This window comes from Rosa rugosa, chromosome 5, assembly GCF_958449725.1.
Source record: "Rosa rugosa chromosome 5, drRosRugo1.1, whole genome shotgun sequence".
Taxonomy (NCBI): domain Eukaryota; kingdom Viridiplantae; phylum Streptophyta; class Magnoliopsida; order Rosales; family Rosaceae; genus Rosa; species Rosa rugosa.
In genome coordinates this window covers 37,336,327-37,360,516 of record NC_084824.1, presented here as the reverse complement: position 1 = coordinate 37,360,516, position 24,190 = coordinate 37,336,327, and the positions used below count along the sequence as shown (strand labels likewise).

Here is a 24,190-nt window from a genome sequence, read left to right as displayed (position 1 = left end):
ACCCCGCAACAAATGGAACCACAACAACAGCAACCAACAGAGGAGGGAGGAAACACCCAAGCAGCTGGAAGTAGTGCCAACATGGATTTCTGGCGAAGCCGTACCAGGTGGATTCCTACTCCAGAACAAATAAGAATCCTCAAGGATCTTTACTACGTCAAGGGATTTAAGTGCCCAACTACAGAGCAGATTCACGAGATCTGTCTCCAGCTGAACCAGTATGGGTATGTTGAGGGTAAGAACATTTACTTTTGGTTCCAGAACGTCAGGGCTCGAGAGAAGCAGATGAATAGGTGTAATCAGGCTGCTCCAGTGCCCATGAGAACTAGTTCTCTTGGTACTGGTAGATCCATTGATCTCAATTTTGGGTCCACTGGTTCTACTGGTGCTGGTGGATCCATCGACATCAATTTTGGGCCAGCTGGTGGATCCATTGACATCAATTTTGGGTCCACTAGTTCTACTGATGATGGTAGATCCATTGATCTCAACTTTGGTTCCACCTATTCTACTGGTAATGAAGGATTTCTTGATTTAAATTCTGTTTCATATTCTTCCTCACACTTCAACACTAATACTAGTACAACTCTTTTGGCACAACAGGAGGACAAACATCCCTGCAACAACGAGGAGGAGATCACCAGGAGGTTCAAACTCTTCCTCTGTTCCCCGTGCACGGCGAGGACGTCTTTGGTAACCTGAAGGCTACTTCCGAGGAAGGTAGCGCTTTTGGTTACTATTCTGGTGGCTCAGGCGGTTACCACAGTGGCTCAAACGTTTCTCTTGAGCTCAGCCTCAACCCATCCGGAGCTGCTGACTAGGCTTAGTATAGCATAGTCCTCGTTTCCCTTTTTGTAATATAAAATCAATAAGATTGTGTGCATGTTTTCTTTTTCTTTTTTTGTTTAACCACAACAACACCAAGGATCGAACCTTGGTCACTTAATACTCTTTTCAAAACCATCGAGACTCTGCTGCACACATCTTTCAAAATGATTTATCACAAACAATCATTCAAAACCTAGCAATCAATTAAGTCACACAGAGGTCAAGCTAGTATCCTCTGAGTCAAACCAAACACAATAATTTCGTCGCTAGAATTAGGGATTAATAAAGCTAAACACTTCTTGAGTTAGCTAGGAAAAACCCACATCTTTAGAGTCACACTTACAACTCTAAAAAAAATCTCGATCACTCCATCTATCAATTGCTTCAACAAGCAATATGTACCATCTTAGCATCCACTAATCGATACTGGTACCACACTCAGTATCTCACCCACGAATCACCTCACTGCTCATTTGGTGGTAAGTCAACATCTAGTGGGTCAAAATTCTGTGATTATAGCACTTCACACTAACCACGTCATAATCCATAATCTGTCCTCACAACAGTATCTGGCCTCATAAATTAGTTATACAACCCTAGCACTCCTAGAGTTGAAAACAACGTTATTACCTAAGCTCATACATCAACACAATGTCTCTTCACAGTCAATCCTATCACGAGGTCATATCAATCTTTCCATAAGTCAACCATACACAAAATCCATCATAGTAACAACGAATTATGCATTACTACTCAACAATAGTCAGTGAACCAGCACTCCACAATAATTTCCAATACCATCCGCAGATCTCAAACCACACCCCGACATTTAGCTAATATATAGTAGCTATCCTAAACACCAAACAACTGTGCATGAATGAATGCTCCATTATAACACAATTCCATCACTAAGCAACCAATAACTGCTAAGTATTCTTCAACTCAAAACATCTGCATATCCAACTAATGGAAAGTATCACAACTACTAGTCAAATACTCGTAACGACTTTAGATACAAGCATTGGTCAAACACCATGACCCCAACAACCAACGACTACAATGCACATAAGGATACTGTTTTTCGTGAAAATCATCCTCAATAACTCCACCAGAGTTTAATCCAAAGGTTCCCATTCCTCAAAGGTGATAACTCAAAGAAGCTACACAAGCTCCACCACTTCACTTACAAAGTCAACCTATGCCATGATCACTTGACATACTACCCTTATTAAAGGTAACATAAGTATCTCCCAAATTACATCACTACACTCGAACACCAATATAGTCTTGAGAATTCTGTCTCATAATCTCTCACACTCCTATCATCTTGAGTTGGTGAGATCAATTCTCTTTTCAACTATTCCTAGGGTCTCAATCTCTTTCACCATTTCAACCCAAGAATAACATCCATCACATCAACTACAGGTAGACTAGGCAACTCAACCTCTAATGCCTCCACCTCATCCTCAACTGTCTCCATAGAAAGGTCCTGTCCCTACATCAGACTCGACCTCTACCTCACCGACTCATCAGAGTTAAATCCAGAGGTTCCTATTCCTCGAAGATCACAACTCGCGGAAACTAAACTTATTCTAATACGAACTTAGTAGACAACTCTACCGTCCTACGGACTTACACGTTGTCTAGACCCCATACTAAGACATACCCAATGATTTTACCAGTACCGAAGAGTATATGATGGGGATCCGCTGCAGACGGGCCATCACTCGGGAGGTACTGATTATCACCAAATATGTACCTTACGCTCTGATACCAAACTGTCACGCCCCGGATTTTGAATGATAAATTCAAATCCGAAACCTGAATAATTACAATTACAAAAAAACCAAATCTCGAAACTTCGAGTTCATTATTACAATTCACTCTCACAATATATTATAAAGCTCAAATGAGCATAACACACCTCACAACTTACAATTGTTGTAAAACTCTAACAATTGCTCTAACCGCACGATCACCGTCCTGGTTCTCCTGTCCTGTAGGATTACCCGCTACACAATTTGAATAGTGTACCGGGAGTTGCAACAACACAAAACCCGGTAAGCTTTTTACAGCCAGTATGAGTAAACAAGAAAGAACTGTTGATTTATTAGATTTCAAGACTACCACAAACCCACGTTACTTTCTCACTCTCATATATATATATAGACACTTATGAGTTACTCTCAATTTAGCTCATAAGATCACTCACTCTCATATATATATGTAGACACTTATGAGTTACTCTCAATTTAGCTCATAAGATCACTCACTCTCATATATACATATAGACACTTATGAGTTACTCTCAAATTCGCTCATAAGATTTCCCAACATTTGGTAGACAGACTCATATATATATATAGACCCTTATGAGTTACTCTCAATTTCCCTCATAAGGTTACCATATATATATTGACACTTATGAGTTACTCTCAATTTCACTCATAAGGTCACTCCACATTTGGCAGACAGACTAGAGCTCTAACTGAACGTAACCACTCGTCCGGCCACAGACGTGATTACGATTTAATACTATTAATAACCACCAGCCCGGTACGAGAGCGTGATTCACTAATAGATGCCATGGTCACCTCGTGACCTAGTGATCTCCACAGATCACAACAATTTATTGTTCCTCAACAATAAAACTCAACACCTCTCACAATATATTGTTTCTCAACAATAAACTCAATACCTCTCACAATATATTGTTTCTCAACAATAAACTCAACACAACTCCAACAATACATATTATTTCACGTAATAATATATATACAGACATTCACACAGGAATGTCTAATACACCAACAATAGTTCATATGATTGCAAAATAAAGCAATTAAATATATTGGGTTCGTAATATGAACCACGTGAGGTTTACTCACCTCTAATCCAGCTGCGTCTTCTTAACAGCTCCATTAACAATCTCACGAATCGTCCGCCAAATAAATCCATCGATCACCTAATCCAATAATGATCTTAACTTAGCCAACAACTCAAAAGCACACATATACGGAAATCCAACGGTCGGATTCTAATTTAATGATGATCCAACGGTCAGATCGAATTTATACGATGATCCAACGGTCGGATCCTCACGGATCGCCCTTAGGATCATCCTCCAAAATTATCATTAAAGACTCAGATCTTCTTGAATCACTCTAACAAACATCTCCATAAAATTATATGAAAATCCGACGGTCAGATTCTCACGAATCGCCTTCCGAATCACTATTTCTCAATTATACGAAGATCCAACGGTCGGATCTTCGCCCGTGACCTCACAAAGTCACCGGGACAGTCATACGATCAACATATCCAAAATTGAAGCAAAACCGATGGTCAGATCTTCACAGATCGTAAACCGAAGATAAACGTAAAAACGTTAAATAGTAACGTCAAAACGAAAATCCACTATTTATCAACTTTTTTTAACATGACCATGTTATATATCAAAACGCTCGTATGGATGCATAGATAATCGCCTAGATAATGAAAACTCGAAATATGGTCTGATGCGCCGCCACAAGCGGTGGTCAGTGGGCGGTCAACGCGGCGGTCAACGCCGGTCAACCACCTCAGATGGCAAAGTGACCAACTACAAACTGGTTCAAAATGAAAGGGTGGTCGACTTTCATACCTGGAGCTAAGCCTGGTTCGGCCTAGATCGTCCTAAATCAAGCGTTGAAGTTGGATTAATCTCGTGCGTCTGATCAGATTCCAGATTGAATCAGGGACGTCGAAATCTTCAACTCGTGATCTTTCACTCCACACTCCAAATCGTCAAGCAAGGCCTATATGGGGATGATCAGGGGGAGGAGGAGATCACGAAAATGGGGAGGATCGGCCCGTGCAACGCCGGCACGGCCAAGATCCGGTCGGGTCGAATGCTAGGCTCTGGGGGGCTTCGATCCACGTCTGGGGGCAGAGGCGGTGCAAGGGGAGGCCACCAGGCGGCTGGGCGTGGCACGGCGAGTCCGGAGAGGGCCGGGTCGTGGCCGGAGGACGCCGGAGGAGGGAGATGGGTCCGGGTCGGGTCAGTCGGGTCGGCTGCGTAGGGAGGAGAGAGAACGGAGGAAACCGGGGGCCAAAATGCAAAATTTGCATTTTTTCGTCCTTAATGAATAAATCTGATATTTTTCCTATTTATAGAAAATTCCCAATTTTCAAATATTCATAACTTAATCATACAAACTCCGAATATTGCGTTCCACATGTCCACGAACTCGTATCGACGAGCTCTACAACTTTCATGAAGGGAGTTTTCCCAAATTTTGAACGTATAAAAAGTCAACTTTGTTGACCCCCTAAAAACGTTCGTTTTCGAAAATAAAATCGTTCGAACTAATTCCACAACTTCTCCAAGCTTCGTACTCGCTCCTACTATCGTGAAATCATTTCTAAAAATCCACGGAATTTAATTTGGATTTTCCGGGGTATTACACAAAATCTCTTTGAGTATGCATATCCGATTACTTGTTCAAAACAGTTTAAAAAACCTTTCCATATTTATCTTATTCTGTAATTAAGATAAGATTTGATTGAGGGGGAGTCTTGCTTCCCTATAAAAAGGTTTTGAAACTATTCTTGACATAGAGTTTTTCGTTGCAAAAAGTTTTTTTTTTCTCTTGAACCACTTGTGTTCTTGTTTAAATTGTTTTTGAAAACTCTCTTTATGTGTTTCATGTATTCACTTGCATAATCTATCATGCTCATAAATCATTCTCAAGATCAGTGATACGATTAAGTGCAAGGAAGGATTGAAGATAGATTGTCTAGAAAGTTGTGTTGATCTAGTTAGGAGTTAGAACAATTATAAATCAAGTTAGCATTTGTTGCTAATTGAAAGTGTTCGTTATGAACAACACTACTTGTATATTGTAAACTCCTTTGATTAATATTGGATTGATTTTTCCGTGTTGGCTACAATAAAAGCCACGCAGTGAAGTTTCCTCAAAGGTGAAGTTTACACTGCGTCAGCAAAAGATTGAGTTCAATTGCAATTATATTGTACTATTGTTCCATCTAGTATTTTCCCCAAGCAACCAAATACTCATTATCTTGCTACATACACCAGAAAACTAGGTAATGTCTATTTAACCACCAAAAAAAATATTGGTATAATGTATATAACACGTCCATTCTTGCTCCAACATACACAGGACTCGAACCACAATAGAAGCACTTTAAAGTACAACAATGTTGTCTCTACATTACATTTACTGAACTACCAAACGGCTACTCTTTTTTTCAGTCAATAAGCTTCGTTATCTGGGAGCCAAGCATTTCTTTCCCTGCACCACAGCAGACAACAACTCAAAGATCAAAACATTAACCTTGTGAAACTTCTCTATCACAAACATTAAAAAGACTGGTGTTTAGTTGATTACTATTTTTTGATTTTTTTTCCATAGTCCTACCTACATTAAGGACATGCACAGGTAAACCAGAAGGGTAATGTATCCTCAACACAAAGAAACAAACACAGCAGCAACAGACACACACAGTATAAACTAACTTATACAAACTCGTACCCATCCAACTAAGCATAAAAAATGCTAGAGAATGCGACCTGGCATAGATGATGAGCGACAGCTATTGTGAACTATGAAGGTTTCCTTTTGCTTCACTGTTTCTTTCTGCACCGAGGATTGCTGCTTGATGATTTCTTCAGGAAGAGAGCCCTCGCAAGCTTGATCCTTTAATATCCCATCTGCCAACTTTTCATTTGGTTTGTAGCCTTTCAAAATTACTTTCCTCTTTGAAACTTCGAAGGTGGTGACCCTCTCAAGGTGTAGTGAAGACCCTGATATTCAGAATTTAGGAACATTGAATTGAAAATAAGAGCAATGGTCAAAATTTATATATGAGTTTCCAAGGGTAAAAAAATGCAAAATCATTTATCACAACGAGCATAATTATGGTTTACCATTAGAACTATAATCACTGAATGGCAAAAAATATAATAAAATAAAAATCTAAAAATAAGAGAAAACCATACCAAGACAAACCTTCAGCAGTTGTCTACTCTTATATCATTCGAAATTAGCGTGAACACCAACCAATTTAAAACAAACTGATTATTTCTAAGGAGCCATTCTTTGTGTTTCAAGGAGTTTGTACTGAGAATAACATCTAAAGTCATTACACTAACTGTTTCATATATGTAAAGAGACAGCCAGATGGAAACATTGTCCATGTTGGAATGCACCTGAGAAATATAATATATTGTGTGCATTGTAATATAACAACAGAACGACATGATAAAAAGAAACTGAATGTTCAGACTTGCTAAGAGTTATCAAGAATATAGATATGTTTATTCAACATGGAAAGAATAAAGGAAGAAAATTTAAGAAAGAAAAGTCTCCAATATGATGGAGAACAAAACTTCCCAACTGATAGGAGCATTTTAATGTGGTATTTTAATAGTTAATTCCTCACATTTTGCTTAGTTAATTCCTTAACGAATCGATTTTTAACTCAATTTCTATTTTCTTAGGTACATTGGAGTAAATGATGGTGAAATGAGCATTAGGTCCACACTTACCTATAAATGGTGGAGAAAAATGGAAATGTACTAAAATGTCAATTTTACACATTTTCCTACTCCGGCTAGGAGAAACCAAGCCAAGCAAGGAAGAAGGAGCGGCCGCCGGACCAAATGAACTTCAAATGAGCTGAAACTTTCCAGATCCATTCTAGACAGCCCAAGGATCATTTCTTATGAAGAGTGCAAGAACTTTTGTTGAGTGGAAGGCCTTCAAACAATCAGCCCAATTTTCTACAGAAGCAAAACTGGAAAACTGGACCTGTAAGAGGTCCAGCAGCATTTTCGGCCCAACCACATGGAATAAAAATCTGAAATTTTACCAGGGTGATCTACACTCATAATGGAACATTTTTTATGAAGAGGTCATAGTGAAATTGGGAATGCTTGTTGGAGAAATAATTGAAGGAATAAAGGGGCAGAAACTGATCTAAAAAACAGCTCAACATCACATGTTCATGTTTCCTACCCACATGAAGAAAGCTAGATGCTTTTCTCTTTTTCCTTGGATATATTTTTCTGCTCCAATAGATCATCATCACTTCCATACTTCTACACCTTCATGCCTTGCTTTCATTTCATCATTACTCCATCTTTTCCATATTTTACAAACCACTTTCATTATTTTTCTTCCATTTATCATTTCACTCTTCTTTTTCTTCCCTATATAAACACCTTCTCCTCTCACTCTAAACACATTCCTTCATCCATTTCATCTTCTTTGTCTCTCCATTTCCATTCCATCTTTCTCTCCATTCTCTAGTTGCAAAATTCTGCGTTTTCAAGTAAGAAGAAGAAGAAGAAGAAGGAGCCGGGAATATCATATCCTCCATCGTCCACCTTGAAGGCTTGCTTCCAAGATTCAAGATTTCAACGTTTCAAGCACTCCATCTCCATCTCCAACTCACGGTGTAATTCATTCTTTTTCCTTATTTAATTTCGTAGGAATTTGTTTCTAGTTAACAATAACATTAAGGGCAAAGTTTAAGCCCAATTTCTATGTTTGAATAAAAATTGTGATTTCTTTATGTTGATTTTTATGTTGCTTATGTGAGATTGCTTAATTGATTTTGGATTATGGAAAACTTTTATATGTATTTGTTCTTTGATGGCCAACTTAGGATATATGCATGTAATTGGTGCTAGATTTAAGTAGTAAAGGCTTTGGACAAAAGTCGAAATCAATTAAGGAGGATTGCAAATAGATGGACTTTTTCATACTAGGTTGTGCACTTTGGTTGACATCCTTTCTTTGTTCTTCATGCATTGAATGTGTTCTTGATTAGCTAGCTTTCTAGACTATGATTGCATGTTCAATAGGTTTAATTTAGGTGCTTTCACTTAGATTAAATATTCAAGGAAAGTAAAATATGGGAAATCATTTGCTTCGAATGTTTCACATGGTCAACTTATTTCTCATGACATAGATAATCAACTATAGGAATTGTAATTGGATTTCATTCATATGATTGTAGTTTTGATCTTTGTTTCTTGTGTTCCACCCTTGTATATGTGTTTTTACACTTTCTTTATTTCATTTAATTTTAATTCCAATTCTATAATCTCAAAACCCCCCCTTTTTATATTAACTTGTATATATTTTTATTCTTTATTTTATTTTTGTACATAATACTTTTTACTTTATTATTTTAATTCTTTATTTGTTTTTGACAATGACAGGTGTACCCTCAATCCCCGGAATAGAACGATCCCTATTTGCTTATACTACTAACGATGTTTTCAGGGTTAAATTATGCGCTTGCTTTGAGCGTATCAATTTTTGGCGCCGTTGCCGGGGATTGAAAAATCACTTGTTTTTGTTTATAATTGTTGTATATAAACTGTTTGATACTTAGTTTAAATTAACTAGGTTGTTTTTTTTTATTGTTGAATACGAATTTAATTGTAGGTTGTAAATTAAAGAAGGAATAGGTGAAGTCGTGTTTATTAATATTGGCCTAAACCCCTTATTGGTACCTAGTTCAGGTCCCTTAAGGTTGAGGGCGGCCTTTATTAACATTCATTGAACTGTCTAACACACTTAGGACCTTTTACATCCTAGTAAGAATATCCTATGTGAGATGGTGTCTAGGAAGGGGACAACGTTCATGACGGGTTTTTGAATCCAGAAGTGCTTATAAATGGGCTTAGCTCATGCCAAAATGGATTTTTCCTCTCGTGTTCACCCTCCCCTACCTGGCCATTTCAGTAAGGTTGCCCAACGGATGTAGGAGGGACTTTGTGTCTAGACGACTATACTTGGGCCGCACGTCCACTTGATTTACCGCTTGGAATTAGATTTGATATCAATAATGTTTATAACAAAAGAAATACTTGTGCATACTCTTTACGTGTAAATTATTTTGTTGTTTCACACTTTATACTTGTAAAAATACTTTTTACGTTTTATACTCACTTGTGTACTTAACTTGTGTCTTATGTACAAAATACTTGTTAATTATACTTGTAGTTTGTAATTCATAGTTACTTGTTTATTTTTTTTGTATTTCTTTGTTAATATTAAGTTACTAACTTTATTTAATGTAGGTACCGTCTGGCTGCAAGACGTAAAATACAAGCGCTGCTTGGGAGGCAACCCAATTCAGAATATAATCAGATTTGCTTTCTCTTCCCCTTTTACTCCTCCATTTTCTTTTTGTTTTAGTAGTTATTTTCGTAAATTCCATCCCTATATGCTTACTTATTTCATTGCATGCTTTTAATTGATTACATTGAGGATAATGCAATATTTAAGTGTGGGGGAAGGGATTTATATTTTTGTCTTTCATTTTGAATCCTATAAATATTTTTGTCTTTCATTTTGTGTCCTATAAATATTTTTGAGTCCTATATTTTTTTAATAATAATAAAAAAAAAAATAAAAAAAATAAAAATAAAATAAAAATAAAAATAAAATAAAATGCATTCATTCAGTCTTATTAAATTCAGCTTTTTACAAAAAAAAAAATAATAATAATAAAAAAAAAAAATTTAAAAAAATAATAATAATAATAAAAAAAAAAAAAAAAATGCATTCATTCAGTCTTATTAATTTCAGCTATTTACAAAAAAAAAAAAATAATAATAATAATAATAATAATAAAAAAAAAAATAATAATAATAATAATAATAATACTCTATACTAAGCCATGTCTGCATCTCTGTAGGAGTTGAGGCTGAGCTCAAGGGAAATGTGAGAGCCACCGCCATAACCGCTACCTCCCTCGGAAGTAGTCTTCATGATGCCCAAGATGTCCTCACCATGCATGGGGAACAATGGAAGAGTTTCAATCTCCTGGTGATCTCCTCCTCGTTGTTGCAGGGATGTTTGTCCTCCTGTTGTGCCAAAAGAGTTGTACTGGTATTAGTGTTGAAGTGTGAGGAAGAATATGAAACAAAATTTAAATCAAGAAATCCTTCATTACCAGTAGAATCGGTGGAACCAAAGTTGAGATTAATGGATCTACCATCATCAGTAGAACTAGTGGACCCAAAATTGATGTCAATGGATCCACCAGCTGGCCCAAAATTGATGTCGATGGATCCACCAGCACCAGTAGAACCAGTGGACCCAAAATTGAGATCAATGGATCCACCAGTACCAGGAGAACTAGTTCCCATGGGCACTTGAGCAGCCTGATTGCACCTCTTCATCTGCTTCTCTCGAGCCCTGACATTCTGGAACCAAAAATAAATGTTCTTGCCCTCAACATGTCCATACTGGTTCAGTTGGAGACAGATCTCGTGAATATGCTCTGTAGTTGGGCGCTTAACTCCCTTGTCGTAGTAAAGATCCTTGAGGATCCTTATTTGATCTGGAGTAGGAACCCACCTGGCACGGCTTCGCCAGAAATCTGTGTTGGCACTACTCCCGGCTGCTTGGTTGTTTCCTCCATCCTCGATTTGTTGCTGGGTTTGTAGCTCCATCAGTTGCAGAGTTCGTGGTTCCATGGTGATGGGTTGAGGGGATGTGAAGATCGAAGAGTAAAGTTGTCAAGTGTTTGAAGGAGTTGTTGTTAAAGGGATTAAGGATGATGATGGTGTGTTGGAGATCTGAAAGTTCAGAGGAAAGATGGGATTGAATCAACTAGATGGGAGAGAAGATCAGAAGAGAAGGATTGAATCGAAGAAGAAATATTTTGAGTTTTGAAAGAAGAGGAAAAGCTGAAGAGTTGGGAGAGAGGGGCTGGAACTCAGGAGAGATTTTCGTTCCTTTGGAGTGAACAGTTGCGCCCTCAGAATGCACCTATTTATAGAGCGAGGTGAGCAGATCTCCACCGTTGGATGGACGATTCCTGTGATTCATTCTACGCGTTGGATTAAAGTCGCCCTGAAACCCGGAAAAGTTGTTGGCGCGTGGAGAGCGTGTAAGGGGACCGAGGGAATCTCGAGGCGCTGTGGCGGACAGCTGTAGCCGAAAGCAGATTTGACTGCCGTAAATCACGGAAGGGATAAGCCGTGACACAAGTGGGCCGTACTTGGGCCTGTCTCGGATCAAGGCATCACTGTAGCTGTGGGTGGAGGCCTGATGGGCCGAGTTTCTGAAACAGTTTTGGATGAGTTGGGCCGGATTTCTGTAACAGTTTTGGATACGTTGGGCTGAGTTTCTGAAACAGTCTTGGATGTTTTGTGCCGAATTGTTGAAACAGTTGAAACAGTTGGTTTAAATAAAAGGATTGGTATGGATAATAACGTGAGCAGCCGTGCTCGAGTGGTTGAGTGTAAAGTTCGTGTACAAGAGGTCTGAGGTTCGAACCTCGCCTCTCGTTTATTTTTATTATGTTCGTTTATGACATAATAAGTATAAAATTTGTACACATTATATTAAGCACAGCTTGTGCTCCAGTGGTTGGGGACAAAGGTTTCGTGTAGCAGGTTAAGGTTTCGAACCTTGCCTCCCCCGTTTTTTTTTTTTTTATTTATGTCACTCCATCAGAACCCTCCTCCGAAGGCTGAAACCAGCAAGAAAGCTGCCACTCGCCCGCATACCGCTCCTCCAAAGGAGTAAATGGAGGTACAAGTCTAGGCTGAAAGACTTTAAACATTAAGCGCTGCATGGGAGGCAACCCATCTCAACCGTAGCTGTGGAGGAGCCATCAACGCAGATTTGCTCTCTTAAACTCTATCTCCTCTATTACTATTTTCTGATTGTATCTTTGTTATTTGCGTTTTTAGTTTTTGTTTTTAGGTTTTCTTGAGTTAATCATTCCATTCACATGATAATTGTTCATTGCATGCTCTAACTTGTTTAACATTGAGGACAATGTATGATTTAAGTGTGGGGGGAAGGATTAATGCTTGTAGTTAGTTTTTGTCATAAAAAGAAAACAAAACAAAAAAAAAAAAAATCGAAAAATGTCAGAAAAATAAAAAATTTCGTTGCTTTTGTTTTTGTTTTGAGTCTTAGGATGCCTTTCAACTGTCTGGGATGATTCTATATCTCTGAAATCATGACTAAAAGAGGATCACAACATTGAGATGATTTTAAACATGGTATTCTTTGGTTAATTGAGATATATGAAAAATGTGTGCCTTGTAGTGGATATGGATTGCATGACCTTGGTACAGAATATGAGCATGTTAAGATGAGTTGTGATTCATAAAGCCCATGTGAGATAATTGAACCATGTCCCTTTTTCTTGGAGTGAAATGAAAAATATATTCTTAATTTCTTGGCGATGTTTTGATGATCTCATTATTCTTTCATCTTGATTGACTGCTTGCCATAGATTAAGTTTAATTGACTAGAGAATGCTAGAATTCGCTCTTGTGCTTGTTGAGACGTGATATCAATACATGGCCCTGATTCTGGAAGGGATAGAGGTTCTCTAGGAATTACCACCATTGCCAAATAAACTTGTGTCCCCATTTGTGCCCGTCGTGGGACCCCCCTAGATAAGCCCCTTTGAGCCTACATTAAGCATTTTCGTTCATCACCCTTAAAATCCTTAACCATGAAGCTTAGTATAGTTACAACCCTACCCTTTGTTCTAAGGACTTAGTGGAGCTATCTTTTGAGACATACTACATGGGTTTGGTGCTAAGGATGAAGATTGAGAAGAGGTGAAAGTTCAAGTGTGGGGATAGACTTGTCCATAAAGAAAAAGATATGTTGAAGCCGTGAAAAATGAAAAGAAAAGAGAAAAATTGTGTACGGCTAAAAAGAAAAAAAAAAAAATATATATATGTTTATGGACTTTCATCCCCCATACTTAGTGATTTTGGAGTTTGCTTTGAATTGAAGGCCCACTACAGAAAAATTTGGCCTTTGTCCATTTCACTAGAGTTCAAGGGAAGTTTATATTGAAGATTGGGCCCAACATGAAGACATTTGGCCCTCTTATATTACCTCTATGGAGAAGTGACGTTTTTGCAATGCCTTGGTGAAATATTTCGAGATCTCTACATTCATATGAGCTCTACTAGGTTTTTAGGACACTTTGATAATCCTTACCTTTCATTTCTTTAAACCTTGAGCCTTAGCCCCATTACAACCTTTGAGAGGACCTTCTTGATCCTTAAGATGGGACAGCCTTTGATGTGGAGATGAGTTACAAGAGTTGAACCTATGGCTTGGGTCCATTCGTGCAAGTAGTTGATATCCTTCATGAGATCTTTTGAAAAAAATTATATTCACAAAGTGCTTTTCGTTTCTTATATATGTGAGCTATTTGACTGCCTTAAAATATGTTCTCTCACATATAAATGAGTGATTATAAGCTTTTAAGCATTGCCTTGATCTGAGAGAAGAAAAAGTGGATATACCTTGTGAGGATATGAATCATACTTGTCTGAAGCATGCTAAGCTAAACCCCAATCACCATTATTACAACCAAGTCCTACTTGTGTATGTGTGGATCATATGTTTTAATTAACTCTCGAATGCTTAACATTGATTCTTGGTTGAGTGCTAATCTTGGTGTTGTGAAAGTAAGAGATTTCTGAGACAATATGTTAAAGGGCAATAGAGGTCTTTGTGATGTCAACATCTTGGTCTTTGTCTTTGAATTTACTCTTTTATGTGTGACGTTTTTTTTTTTTTTTTTTTTTTTTTTTTTTTTTTTTCTTTGTGTTTTGCTTTGTGTTTTACGTTTTTGGTTTCTTTGAGTCTTTGTGTTTTTGTTTCCATACTTAGTCATTTTTTTCGTTGGTTTCTTTGTTTTGTGTCATAGTCTTTTTGGTTTGTTAGTTTTTGATTTTGCTAAGGGACTAGCAAAAGCTAAGTGTGGGGGAATTTGATAGGAGCATTTTAATGTGGTATTTTAATAGTTAATTCCTCACATTTTGCTTAGTTAATTCCTTAACGAATCGATTTTTAACTCAATTTCTATTTTCTTAGGTACATTGGAGTAAATGATGGTGAAATGAGCATTAGGTCCACACTTACCTATAAATGGTGGAGAAAAATGGAAATGTACTAAAATGTCAATTTTACACATTTTCCTACTCCGGCTAGGAGAAACCAAGCCAAGCAAGGAAGAAGGAGCGGCCGCCGGACCAAATGAACTTCAAATGAGCTGAAACTTTCCAGATCCATTCTAGACAGCCCAAGGATCATTTCTTATGAAGAGTGCAAGAACTTTTGTTGAGTGGAAGGCCTTCAAACAATCAGCCCAATTTTCTACAGAAGCAAAACTGGAAAACTGGACCTGTAAGAGGTCCAGCAGCATTTTCGGCCCAACCACATGGAATAAAAATCTGAAATTTTACCAGGGTGATCTACACTCATAATGGAACATTTTTTATGAAGAGGTCATAGTGAAATTGGGAATGCTTGTTGGAGAAATAATTGAAGGAATAAAGGGGCAGAAACTGATCTAAAAAACAGCTCAACATCACATGTTCATGTTTCCTACCCACATGAAGAAAGCTAGATGCTTTTCTCTTTTTCCTTGGATATATTTTTCTGCTCCAATAGATCATCATCACTTCCATACTTCTACACCTTCATGCCTTGCTTTCATTTCATCATTACTCCATCTTTTCCATATTTTACAAACCACTTTCATTATTTTTCTTCCATTTATCATTTCACTCTTCTTTTTCTTCCCTATATAAACACCTTCTCCTCTCACTCTAAACACATTCCTTCATCCATTTCATCTTCTTTGTCTCTCCATTTCCATTCCATCTTTCTCTCCATTCTCTAGTTGCAAAATTCTGCGTTTTCAAGTAAGAAGAAGAAGAAGAAGAAGGAGCCGGGAATATCATATCCTCCATCGTCCACCTTGAAGGCTTGCTTCCAAGATTCAAGATTTCAACGTTTCAAGCACTCCATCTCCATCTCCAACTCACGGTGTAATTCATTCTTTTTCCTTATTTAATTTCGTAGGAATTTGTTTCTAGTTAACAATAACATTAAGGGCAAAGTTTAAGCCCAATTTCTATGTTTGAATAAAAATTGTGATTTCTTTATGTTGATTTTTATGTTGCTTATGTGAGATTGCTTAATTGATTTTGGATTATGGAAAACTTTTATATGTATTTGTTCTTTGATGGCCAACTTAGGATATATGCATGTAATTGGTGCTAGATTTAAGTAGTAAAGGCTTTGGACAAAAGTCGAAATCAATTAAGGAGGATTGCAAATAGATGGACTTTTTCATACTAGGTTGTGCACTTTGGTTGACATCCTTTCTTTGTTCTTCATGCATTGAATGTGTTCTTGATTAGCTAGCTTTCTAGACTATGATTGCATGTTCAATAGGTTTAATTTAGGTGCTTTCACTTAGATTAAATATTCAAGGAAAGTAAAATATGGGAAATCATTTGCTTCGAATGTTTCACATGGTCAACTTATTTCTCATGACATAGATAATCAACTATAGGAATTGTAATTGGATTTCATTCATATGATTGTAGTTTTGATCTTTGTTTCTTGTGTTCCACCCTTGTATATGTGTTTTTACACTTTCTTTATTTCATTTAATTTTAATTCCAATTCTATAATCTCAAAACCCCCCCTTTTTATATTAACTTGTATATATTTTTATTCTTTATTTTATTTTTGTACATAATACTTTTTACTTTATTATTTTAATTCTTTATTTGTTTTTGACAATGACAGGTGTACCCTCAATCCCCGGAATAGAACGATCCCTATTTGCTTATACTACTAACGATGTTTTCAGGGTTAAATTATGCGCTTGCTTTGAGCGTATCACCAACCTTTCCTTGTCAGTGCCTACTAGGGAGAATAACACTATGCATTGGTATCGTAGAAATGAAGTTACATGCCAAGACTAAGCATGTTGAAGAAAAAATCTCCATGTTTAGATTCTACAAACAAAGTTCTAGCCAAGACCAAGTTAAATTTAGGTGTTTGCATAACAGACTTATCCTAAAATTAATTAGTGAACAAAATTTTCGTTAGAAGAAATATTCTACCAGTAAACTGTTGGTGATTTGTATCCATGCTTCGTGCCATTTACATCTGCTACTCATTTTGCCACTTTTAAAGCATGCTGAGGCTAATCAGAGCACAAATGTTGAACAGGCAAATAGTTTTGGCTCTATAGATCATTATAGGTGGTGCCAAATCCTCTTCATGCAATCTACGTGCTACTGCACTGCCCCTTTCAACAATATTGCATGATACCAACGCACCCACACCTTTTGTCCTTTCACATCCCACCAAGTAGAATCCATACTTCTGAAAATCTAATATATCACCGACGACTAGATCTCTTATTCACATTGTCATATATTCCTCTGCTCAAAAACGACAATATCCACTAATCCTTGTTCTTCAAGGCCTATTTTTATGTTGCTAGAGAGCCAACAATAATTGAAACAACAGCTTAATGGTCTAAGTATCCATTGAAAGTAGAGAACTAGATACAGGTAACTCATAATAAACATTCATTTCTCTTGATTTATTGAGTAAATTGTTCATACTTTCTTTGTTGTTATAATCATTTCTAAAGGGTTATTATTTCAATATTGTCTTAGGACTACGCTGATTCTAGCTACAAGTATTGCACATGGACATGAACACAATATATATTATGAATTTATGATCAAAGCTGTCCATCTCTAGATCCAATTTCAATAAAATTTTAAGAGCAATTATGACAAGAAGAATTGGCCAAAGAAAAATAAAGACAAACTCCTCAAAGACGCCTATGAACTGCAAGAATATGATTGCAAATTAAAGTAGGAGGAGTACCTTTAGGAGAGCTAATAAGTGACTGAGGAGGAGCAAGCAAGGGCGCATACATGTAAGAGTTTGACTTCAGATAGTCACTAACATTCTTAAGCAACTTCTTCTTTTCTCTAACGGGTTTCTTTACTTCCACTCCTGAAATTTTCCATATGTATCGAGTCAAATATTGAAAACCCATCAACAGAAATACTAACATTACTCCCAAAAAAGAATAAAGTAAAAAGAAAGAAGCAGACCTCTAACAGACGCCTTTTTCTTGCTTGATGAGGTAGATGCAGAAGGTGGACGAGAAATTAAAGGAGCAAACATGTAAGAATCAGACGTGATATAGTCTGACAATTTGTTGAGCAGCTTCTTCTTAATACGCTTAATAGGTCTTTTCTTTCGGACGCCCAGAAACATTCTCCTGTCCATAAATATTTCTCTTCTCTGGTCTTCTTGTTGGGTGTTACAGTGAAAATGCTTTGGTTCTTGGGCAGGGCAGGGCAGGGCAATGAGGGACTCGAGGGGTTTGCTTTCTGGCGGTGGGTTCGCTGAGAACAAGTGTCAGTTAATGAGGGTGTTTGTGTGTCGTTTGGAGAAACTGCGACGTGTGGCAATGAGAAAGACTTGCGTCCGTTGCCATGCCACTTCATCCATTCATTAGTAACATACAAGGCACTTCCTTTTCTTGAGCTATTACCGATAGCCCGGCCATAGCCCTGGTTCTTTAATTTCTTTTTTATTTATTGGACTGGAATCGAACTACTTATCGAATACATTATACATCTACTCCAAAGGCTTGGTCATAGCACAATACTAGCAATAGTGTAGTATACAGCAGTTGGATTTTTCTTAATATAAAAAATAGGAGACATTGCTCATAAAGACTAAATATAGAAGGAAAGAATGGTATTGAAGCCGTTAAACAAAATGCTCAATTTTAATTCCCAATATATACTCTCGGATTGTAAAGCTACATTCACTAAACATAAATGCTCAGCGGGCACTTTCCTAGATGCTGCTACAAAAGCAAACTACAGAAGGAAAAGAATGGTATCGAGGTTGTTGAGAAGTAATTACAACCTCTTAGATGAGTTTATAATTCTGTTCTTTTTGTTAGTATACACCTTGGCTGCTGCAGCTTGTTTACCTTAGCTACGGCTTCTCTCTTTATTTTCATAGACTCTGCTCCACGGCTTTCATCAATGCATCAACTTTTTTCATCAGCATCTAGAGAAGTCATAATACGCATTAGAAAAGAAAAGACATAAAATCTGAACCAACTAGCCCATTCTACTTCAAAAGTATACCTATCAGATGCAGCAACAATTAGATAAAAATTTAGCAGCTTGAATGTCCGATGATCATTATCAAGTAAAGAGAAGAACTTAAGAAAAATAGATTAGCAATTATTAGTGAATTTGTATGAGAAAGTGAGAAATAGAACTTACACAACATAACTTCCATTTATCGAGAGCAATTTTAAATGACTCCCAACAACTTGAACTTTTGCACAATTCGAGCTGAACTGCTGCCTTTAAAGAGTTCCCTAAGAACTTTTGTCAGCTTATTCAATCAGATGCTGCCAATGTGACCTAAAATAACATTGAAATAATACATAGAAATGATAAATAACATTTAGACACTGAAATAAAATGTTCCATAGCAAGCAAGTAGACAACAAACAATAAAATAAATTGCTTAACATATCATTTTAGTGTCTTTTTTTTTTCGAAGTCTGATATGCTTACCAAACAAAGAATGTAGAGTTTTTTTATTTTCCATCTATTCGTTTTGTCTCTAGATCAGATATCCTTAGCAAACAAACAAACAATGTGCAAAGCTTTTATTTCCCATCTATTCGTTCCATACAACAACCATATAAACTCACGACATTTCCATGTTGTAAATATATGCAAAAAGTGTATCACACTTCTACATTTGGACGCTACATATATATATTGTGCAGAAATTCATAAAGCATGCTGCAATAAAGTGGACTTGAAAATGTAAATGATAATGACTATCCAATGAGTATATATTGTTTGCTAACCTGTATCAAAAGACAGGAAAGCGTAGTTAATTCCACCAAAAGATATTGCCTCTGTGAATCTTTCCAAAGCTTCAACCTGCTCCAAAAACCTTTTTGCAGCCTGAAATAACCAACAAACAGCAAACCAAAAGCAGATGGAATTAAAGGTTTTAAAGGGGGGGCGAGAGAGAGAGAGAGAGAATAGAGTAGAACTAAATTTAGTTTTTCATCTACAAACCTTATTTCAACTTATATAACATTCGCATAATGTCATGTAGTGCACCTGTAAATAAACAAATACTTTGTTATAATGACAATCATATAATTCATAACATACACTGTTTTTAGCAAATTATAATCTTTATTTCTTTCAGATTCACATCAATTTCTGTTCACTCTTTTTTCATCTGTAAGCTCGTTGACATTCATAGAAACACAAAGTAAAACAAAATTAAACAAATCCAGATATAAACCCACATCAAGCAAGAGAATTAATTAGCAAGTACCTAATGGGTAATGGAGACAAAGGCATTACCTCAAATTTGGCGTTCTATGTTGCAGCACTCTTGGTGAAGTTTACACTGCCTGAGACAAAATAAGAAGTATGAGTTACATATTAGCTTTTTTTTTTTTTTTTCTTTTTGATTTGTACTATGCATTGTAGTCTAGGAGACACGCAAATCAGATTTTAAGAGCTTAGTACTATAATTGACCTTTTAGTATGACATTAAGAAGCAAACTAAAATCCCTTTGGATTTTTCTTAATTAAAAGCCTCCACTCACACCAAAAATCAGAGCTTTGCAATTCAGATACAATCTGAGAAAGAAAACTCATGCTGATGAAATTTTACACAAAACCCTTGATCGGATAATCCCAACAAAATTGACCGAAAAATTAATATCAAGAAGTTACCTTTTTACGCAAGAGCTTCCCAAAAAGATCTCCTCAAATTTTCCCTGCAAAACCAATATAAGAAAAAACATGAATCAGAAAGAAACAAAATCTCATAAATTGAGAGACGGCTGCAGGTAGTATAAATAAGGTCAAATCAAAACCCAATTCACCCCGTACTCAGATGCTAAGCTGAAAATTTCACTTCGATCCGTCTATCTATTCGCCGCACAAACCAAACAAACACACGCTCTCTCTCTCAGTCGTTCTTCTTCTCGACCACTGATCTCTCTAGTTTTTTTTGTTTCTTTTCTTTTTTGAAGACACCGATCTCTCTAGATTGTGTCGGCAGCAATCGATGAATTACAGACGGATGGCATCCTGTAAAAAAAACGAAAGTGGCAAGGGCAAAACCAGTACTTCATTTCGTGAACAGTGATGAACAGTGGAAGGAGGTTAGGAACTTTAGTATATTTAGAATTATTAGTAAGGGTCCTTGACCAAAAGCCCTAAAAATGAGCCAAAGTTATCTCACTTACCCCAGCAAAAGATTTTTATTCTCACTTACCCAATATAAATCGAAATGACAATTTTAACCTTCAATTAATTAAAAAATTACAGCTTCAGACTCTCTCTCCTCTATCTCTATGCAGACCGATCTCTCTCTCCTCTGTGCGTCTCTCTCTCCCCAATCACCACCTGTCACACCCCCAAACCCGAGACCAATATTATATTGAAATATGGTACCCGAATTCGTGATGTGAGTTATTACAAATAAAACTTCCTCAAAGAATAAATTTAAAGTAAAACAATTTGTAATTAAGTCTGAATAGTACTTTTATTAGGAATTGAAAATATTATTTTTACAATACTGAAGTTGAACAAAAAAAAAATATATTACATTATTTCTTTTGAGAAAGCAGTAGAAAATAAAACATTCATTTATTTAGAGAATCGCCCCATTTTCCCCAAGCGTCTAATCGCTACCTGAAAACAAGAAGGTGTAGCATCATGAGCAACACAAGCCCAGTAAGTACACAACATACATTCTTATATTAATGTGTCTTAAAGGAAATCAAAGGGAATAACCAAGTAAAAATGTACCGGAAACCATTTATATGTTCATACGAATTCTTAAATATGTATATGTATACACACAATACACACACACATATATACAAATATATTCATCCGTGTGAATGGTTTATAATAAATCATATAGTCACATCTCCTTATTGAACCAACAATATATTGCAGCATTAATATGTGAAATAACCTCAAAGAAATGCATGCTCAATTCTCTTTTTCACTTATCATCGTAACATATTAATAATATATCGCAGACAGATATTTGATCAAATTAATATAAGTACACTTCTCTTCTTAGTGAATTTTCGGATTAACTGGTATCAATTCATAAATCCACATGCTAGGGTCCACTATACCAAAGCACGGGTAAGCCGCAGCATACTCAAGGTCCACTATACCAAAGTATGTATACTCAAGGTCCACTATACCTATGAGTATAATAGTGCACTATCTGTAGGGACTAGGGCCCAAGGCTAACTTCCACATAACACCAAAACACGTTTACCAGTAATTCACTTAAGCACGGGGTAGTACTAATCACCCGGCTTCACAACTGTACTTCTCAAACATAATCAAATTCACAACATACAATCTTTATGAATTATAGATCATAATATATGTATATGTACTCACACATATAGATACATATACTTAGGAATAATCTCATATGAAAACATGTGTAACATAATTGTATATCACAAACAAGTAAATTCACTAGCAAACAACATAATTAAAAAGAAGCTTATACATAATTGAAATAAAGTAAAATAGGTAATAATAAAGCACAAGTATTAAATAAGTAACTATAAACAATTTAACAAAATTATGTTATAGTTAGTATTTCAGTCCTTATGTCCAAATCCATTGAAGTTCATCAACCATGTTCATGTTTCTCCGATTAGAGTCATCAAACTTCAAGATGTGTTATGTTGTCCATCACAAGTCCGAATTAGTCAAATGAGTACACCATTTCTAAGGGTTTTTCACAAGGAATGCAATGGTATAAGTCATGTAATTCAGTTCGAAGTTACATAGTCCAGAAATGGTGAAGAACCATAACAGTGCAGAAACCAATATTTTTGATACTGCCCTTTGATGTTTAAGTCTTTACGTACGGTGTATTTTACCATTAATTCTCAAACTTTCCAGATCACAAGTAGAGGTCCTAAGCTTCAAATTTATATAAAGTTTGTAGAAAACGGATAAGAAATGAGGGAGATATGAATTTTTGAAGTTGTGATGGCTGTATGAGATTTCCAGCGAGTTTAAAAGTTGAAAACTTTGATTAGCCATAACATCTTCATTTCTTAACCTTTTTGAGTGATTCAAAAGCCTAAATTGAAGAACTTTTGATGAGGAATTTAATACTGTAATTAGTTTTGACAAAACAGAATTTGTTATATACGAAAAATACGGGTTTGCAGCAAAGCAGATCCTTTTCCATTTTATCATTGATTATGCAATTTGATAAATCTTAAAGACAAAAGAATATAAAAATGTATTCATGTACTTACTTAAGGAACTCAGAAGGTCTTGTGATCAAACTTTAGTCTTCTTCCACAAAAAGGAAACTTCTTAAGGGAAAAAGGGTGAAGGATTTGTGTGAGGAACTTCTAGTTGGGTTTTCTCTTCAACTAAGGGAGTTTTTTGATCAAATTTTGCATTTGATCTTCAAGTTGAGTATGATCAGATCATAATGATATATATAGGCTAGAATTAAGCATAAAATAAGTAAGTGACTAATTATTGTAAGGTGAGTGACTAATCACTATTTAAGTTAAATGATTAAAAGGATAAGATAAAATTAAAAAAAGTAATAAAAGAAAGAAAGCATAAATCATATCATAAAACATCAATCCACTTGCTAATTATATATATTTATACACACATATCCATATGCACATTTACCCAAATAATAAGTAAAGAACTTTAGTGCTTTCTTAAAGTAAAAATAGCAATAATTTGTACTAAAATAACATGCATCACAAAAATAACATTGATAATAGTCTTGAGTTTGAAAACAAATATCGAGTGTACACAAGTAATACGAACTAACGTATTTTAGAAAGTTTACTAGAACTCTAAAAATTTACCTATATAACTTGTAAGTATAGCATGTGGTATCATCGGTTTCTAAAAAAAAGTTTAAGGTATCTTAGAGTGCTCTACAGTGATACTAAGTTTCGGGTTATTACACCACCTCCGGCGCGGCATCGATTTACTTCAACGGCGAGTTCTTGCCGAGATCAGATCGGAGTTTTGCGCCCGTACAGAAGGACAGTGTTTTTTATCCAGCCGGGGAGAAGCGTCGGCAAGGATTTGAACGAATCGGCGAGAAGCATCGGAATCGTTATCGGACTGAACGAGGTTCGGGTGAGTCTGTTTCACCAATTTGTGGAACGACGCTTTGATTTCGGCGAATGAGCTCGTCTCTGAAACGCCTAAGAGCTTGCAGGCGTTCTCTTCGGTGAACTAGGTCTGAGTTGACTTGGCGCTTTGATTTCTTATCAAAGATGAAGAGTCGAAATGAGTGAAGGTTAATTGGGTATGAAATAGAAATAGCCACCGATCAGAATTTTGTCTTTGATTTTTGAAATGGTGCATTTGCCATTGTAATGGTTTTGTTTTGGGTGTTATCTTCTTCCTCTG

At 36.3% G+C, this 24,190-nt stretch overlaps 1 protein-coding gene and 1 long non-coding RNA gene across 3 annotated transcripts; both read right to left on the bottom strand.

Moving 5' to 3' along the window:
• Window positions 1–5,900: 5,900 nt before the first annotated feature.
• LOC133709461 (uncharacterized) lies at window positions 5,901–18,278 on the bottom strand. Of its 2 annotated transcripts, none has more exons than XM_062135216.1 (4): window positions 17,783–18,278; window positions 17,550–17,681; window positions 6,366–6,637; window positions 5,901–6,125 (listed from the first exon to the last, which is right to left on the bottom strand). In XM_062135216.1, exons 1-3 carry the CDS (start codon window positions 17,958–17,960, stop codon window positions 6,390–6,392), a joined length of 558 nt encoding a protein of 185 aa, XP_061991200.1. In that variant the 5' UTR covers window positions 17,961–18,278; the 3' UTR covers window positions 5,901–6,125; window positions 6,366–6,389. The 2 variants fall into 2 exon arrangements, with proteins under 2 accessions (XP_061991200.1, XP_061991199.1); XM_062135215.1 differs by having other exon boundaries at window positions 6,404–6,637; window positions 17,783–18,264.
• A 2,045-nt stretch (window positions 18,279–20,323) lies between these two features.
• Window positions 20,324–20,828, bottom strand: LOC133709462 (uncharacterized). Its single transcript, XR_009846300.1, has 3 exons — window positions 20,633–20,828; window positions 20,474–20,517; window positions 20,324–20,377 (listed from the first exon to the last, which is right to left on the bottom strand). It is a non-coding gene; the product is annotated as an uncharacterized LOC133709462 (long non-coding RNA).
• Window positions 20,829–24,190: the final 3,362 nt, after the last annotated feature.

Excerpts from the sequence above, each read along its gene's own strand:
- LOC133709461 (XM_062135215.1), bottom strand. The coding sequence starts at position 17,960 with ATGGACAGGAGAATGTTTCTGGGCGTCCGAAAGAAAAGACCTATTAAG. Across the intron at positions 17,682-17,782 it reads GAAAAAGGCGTCTGTTAGAG|GAGTGGAAGTAAAGAAACCC; the intron begins GTCTGCTTCTTT and ends GGAAAATTTCAG. Across the intron at positions 6,638-17,549 it reads ACTTATTAGCTCTCCTAAAG|GGTCTTCACTACACCTTGAG; the intron begins GTACTCCTCCTA and ends TCTGAATATCAG.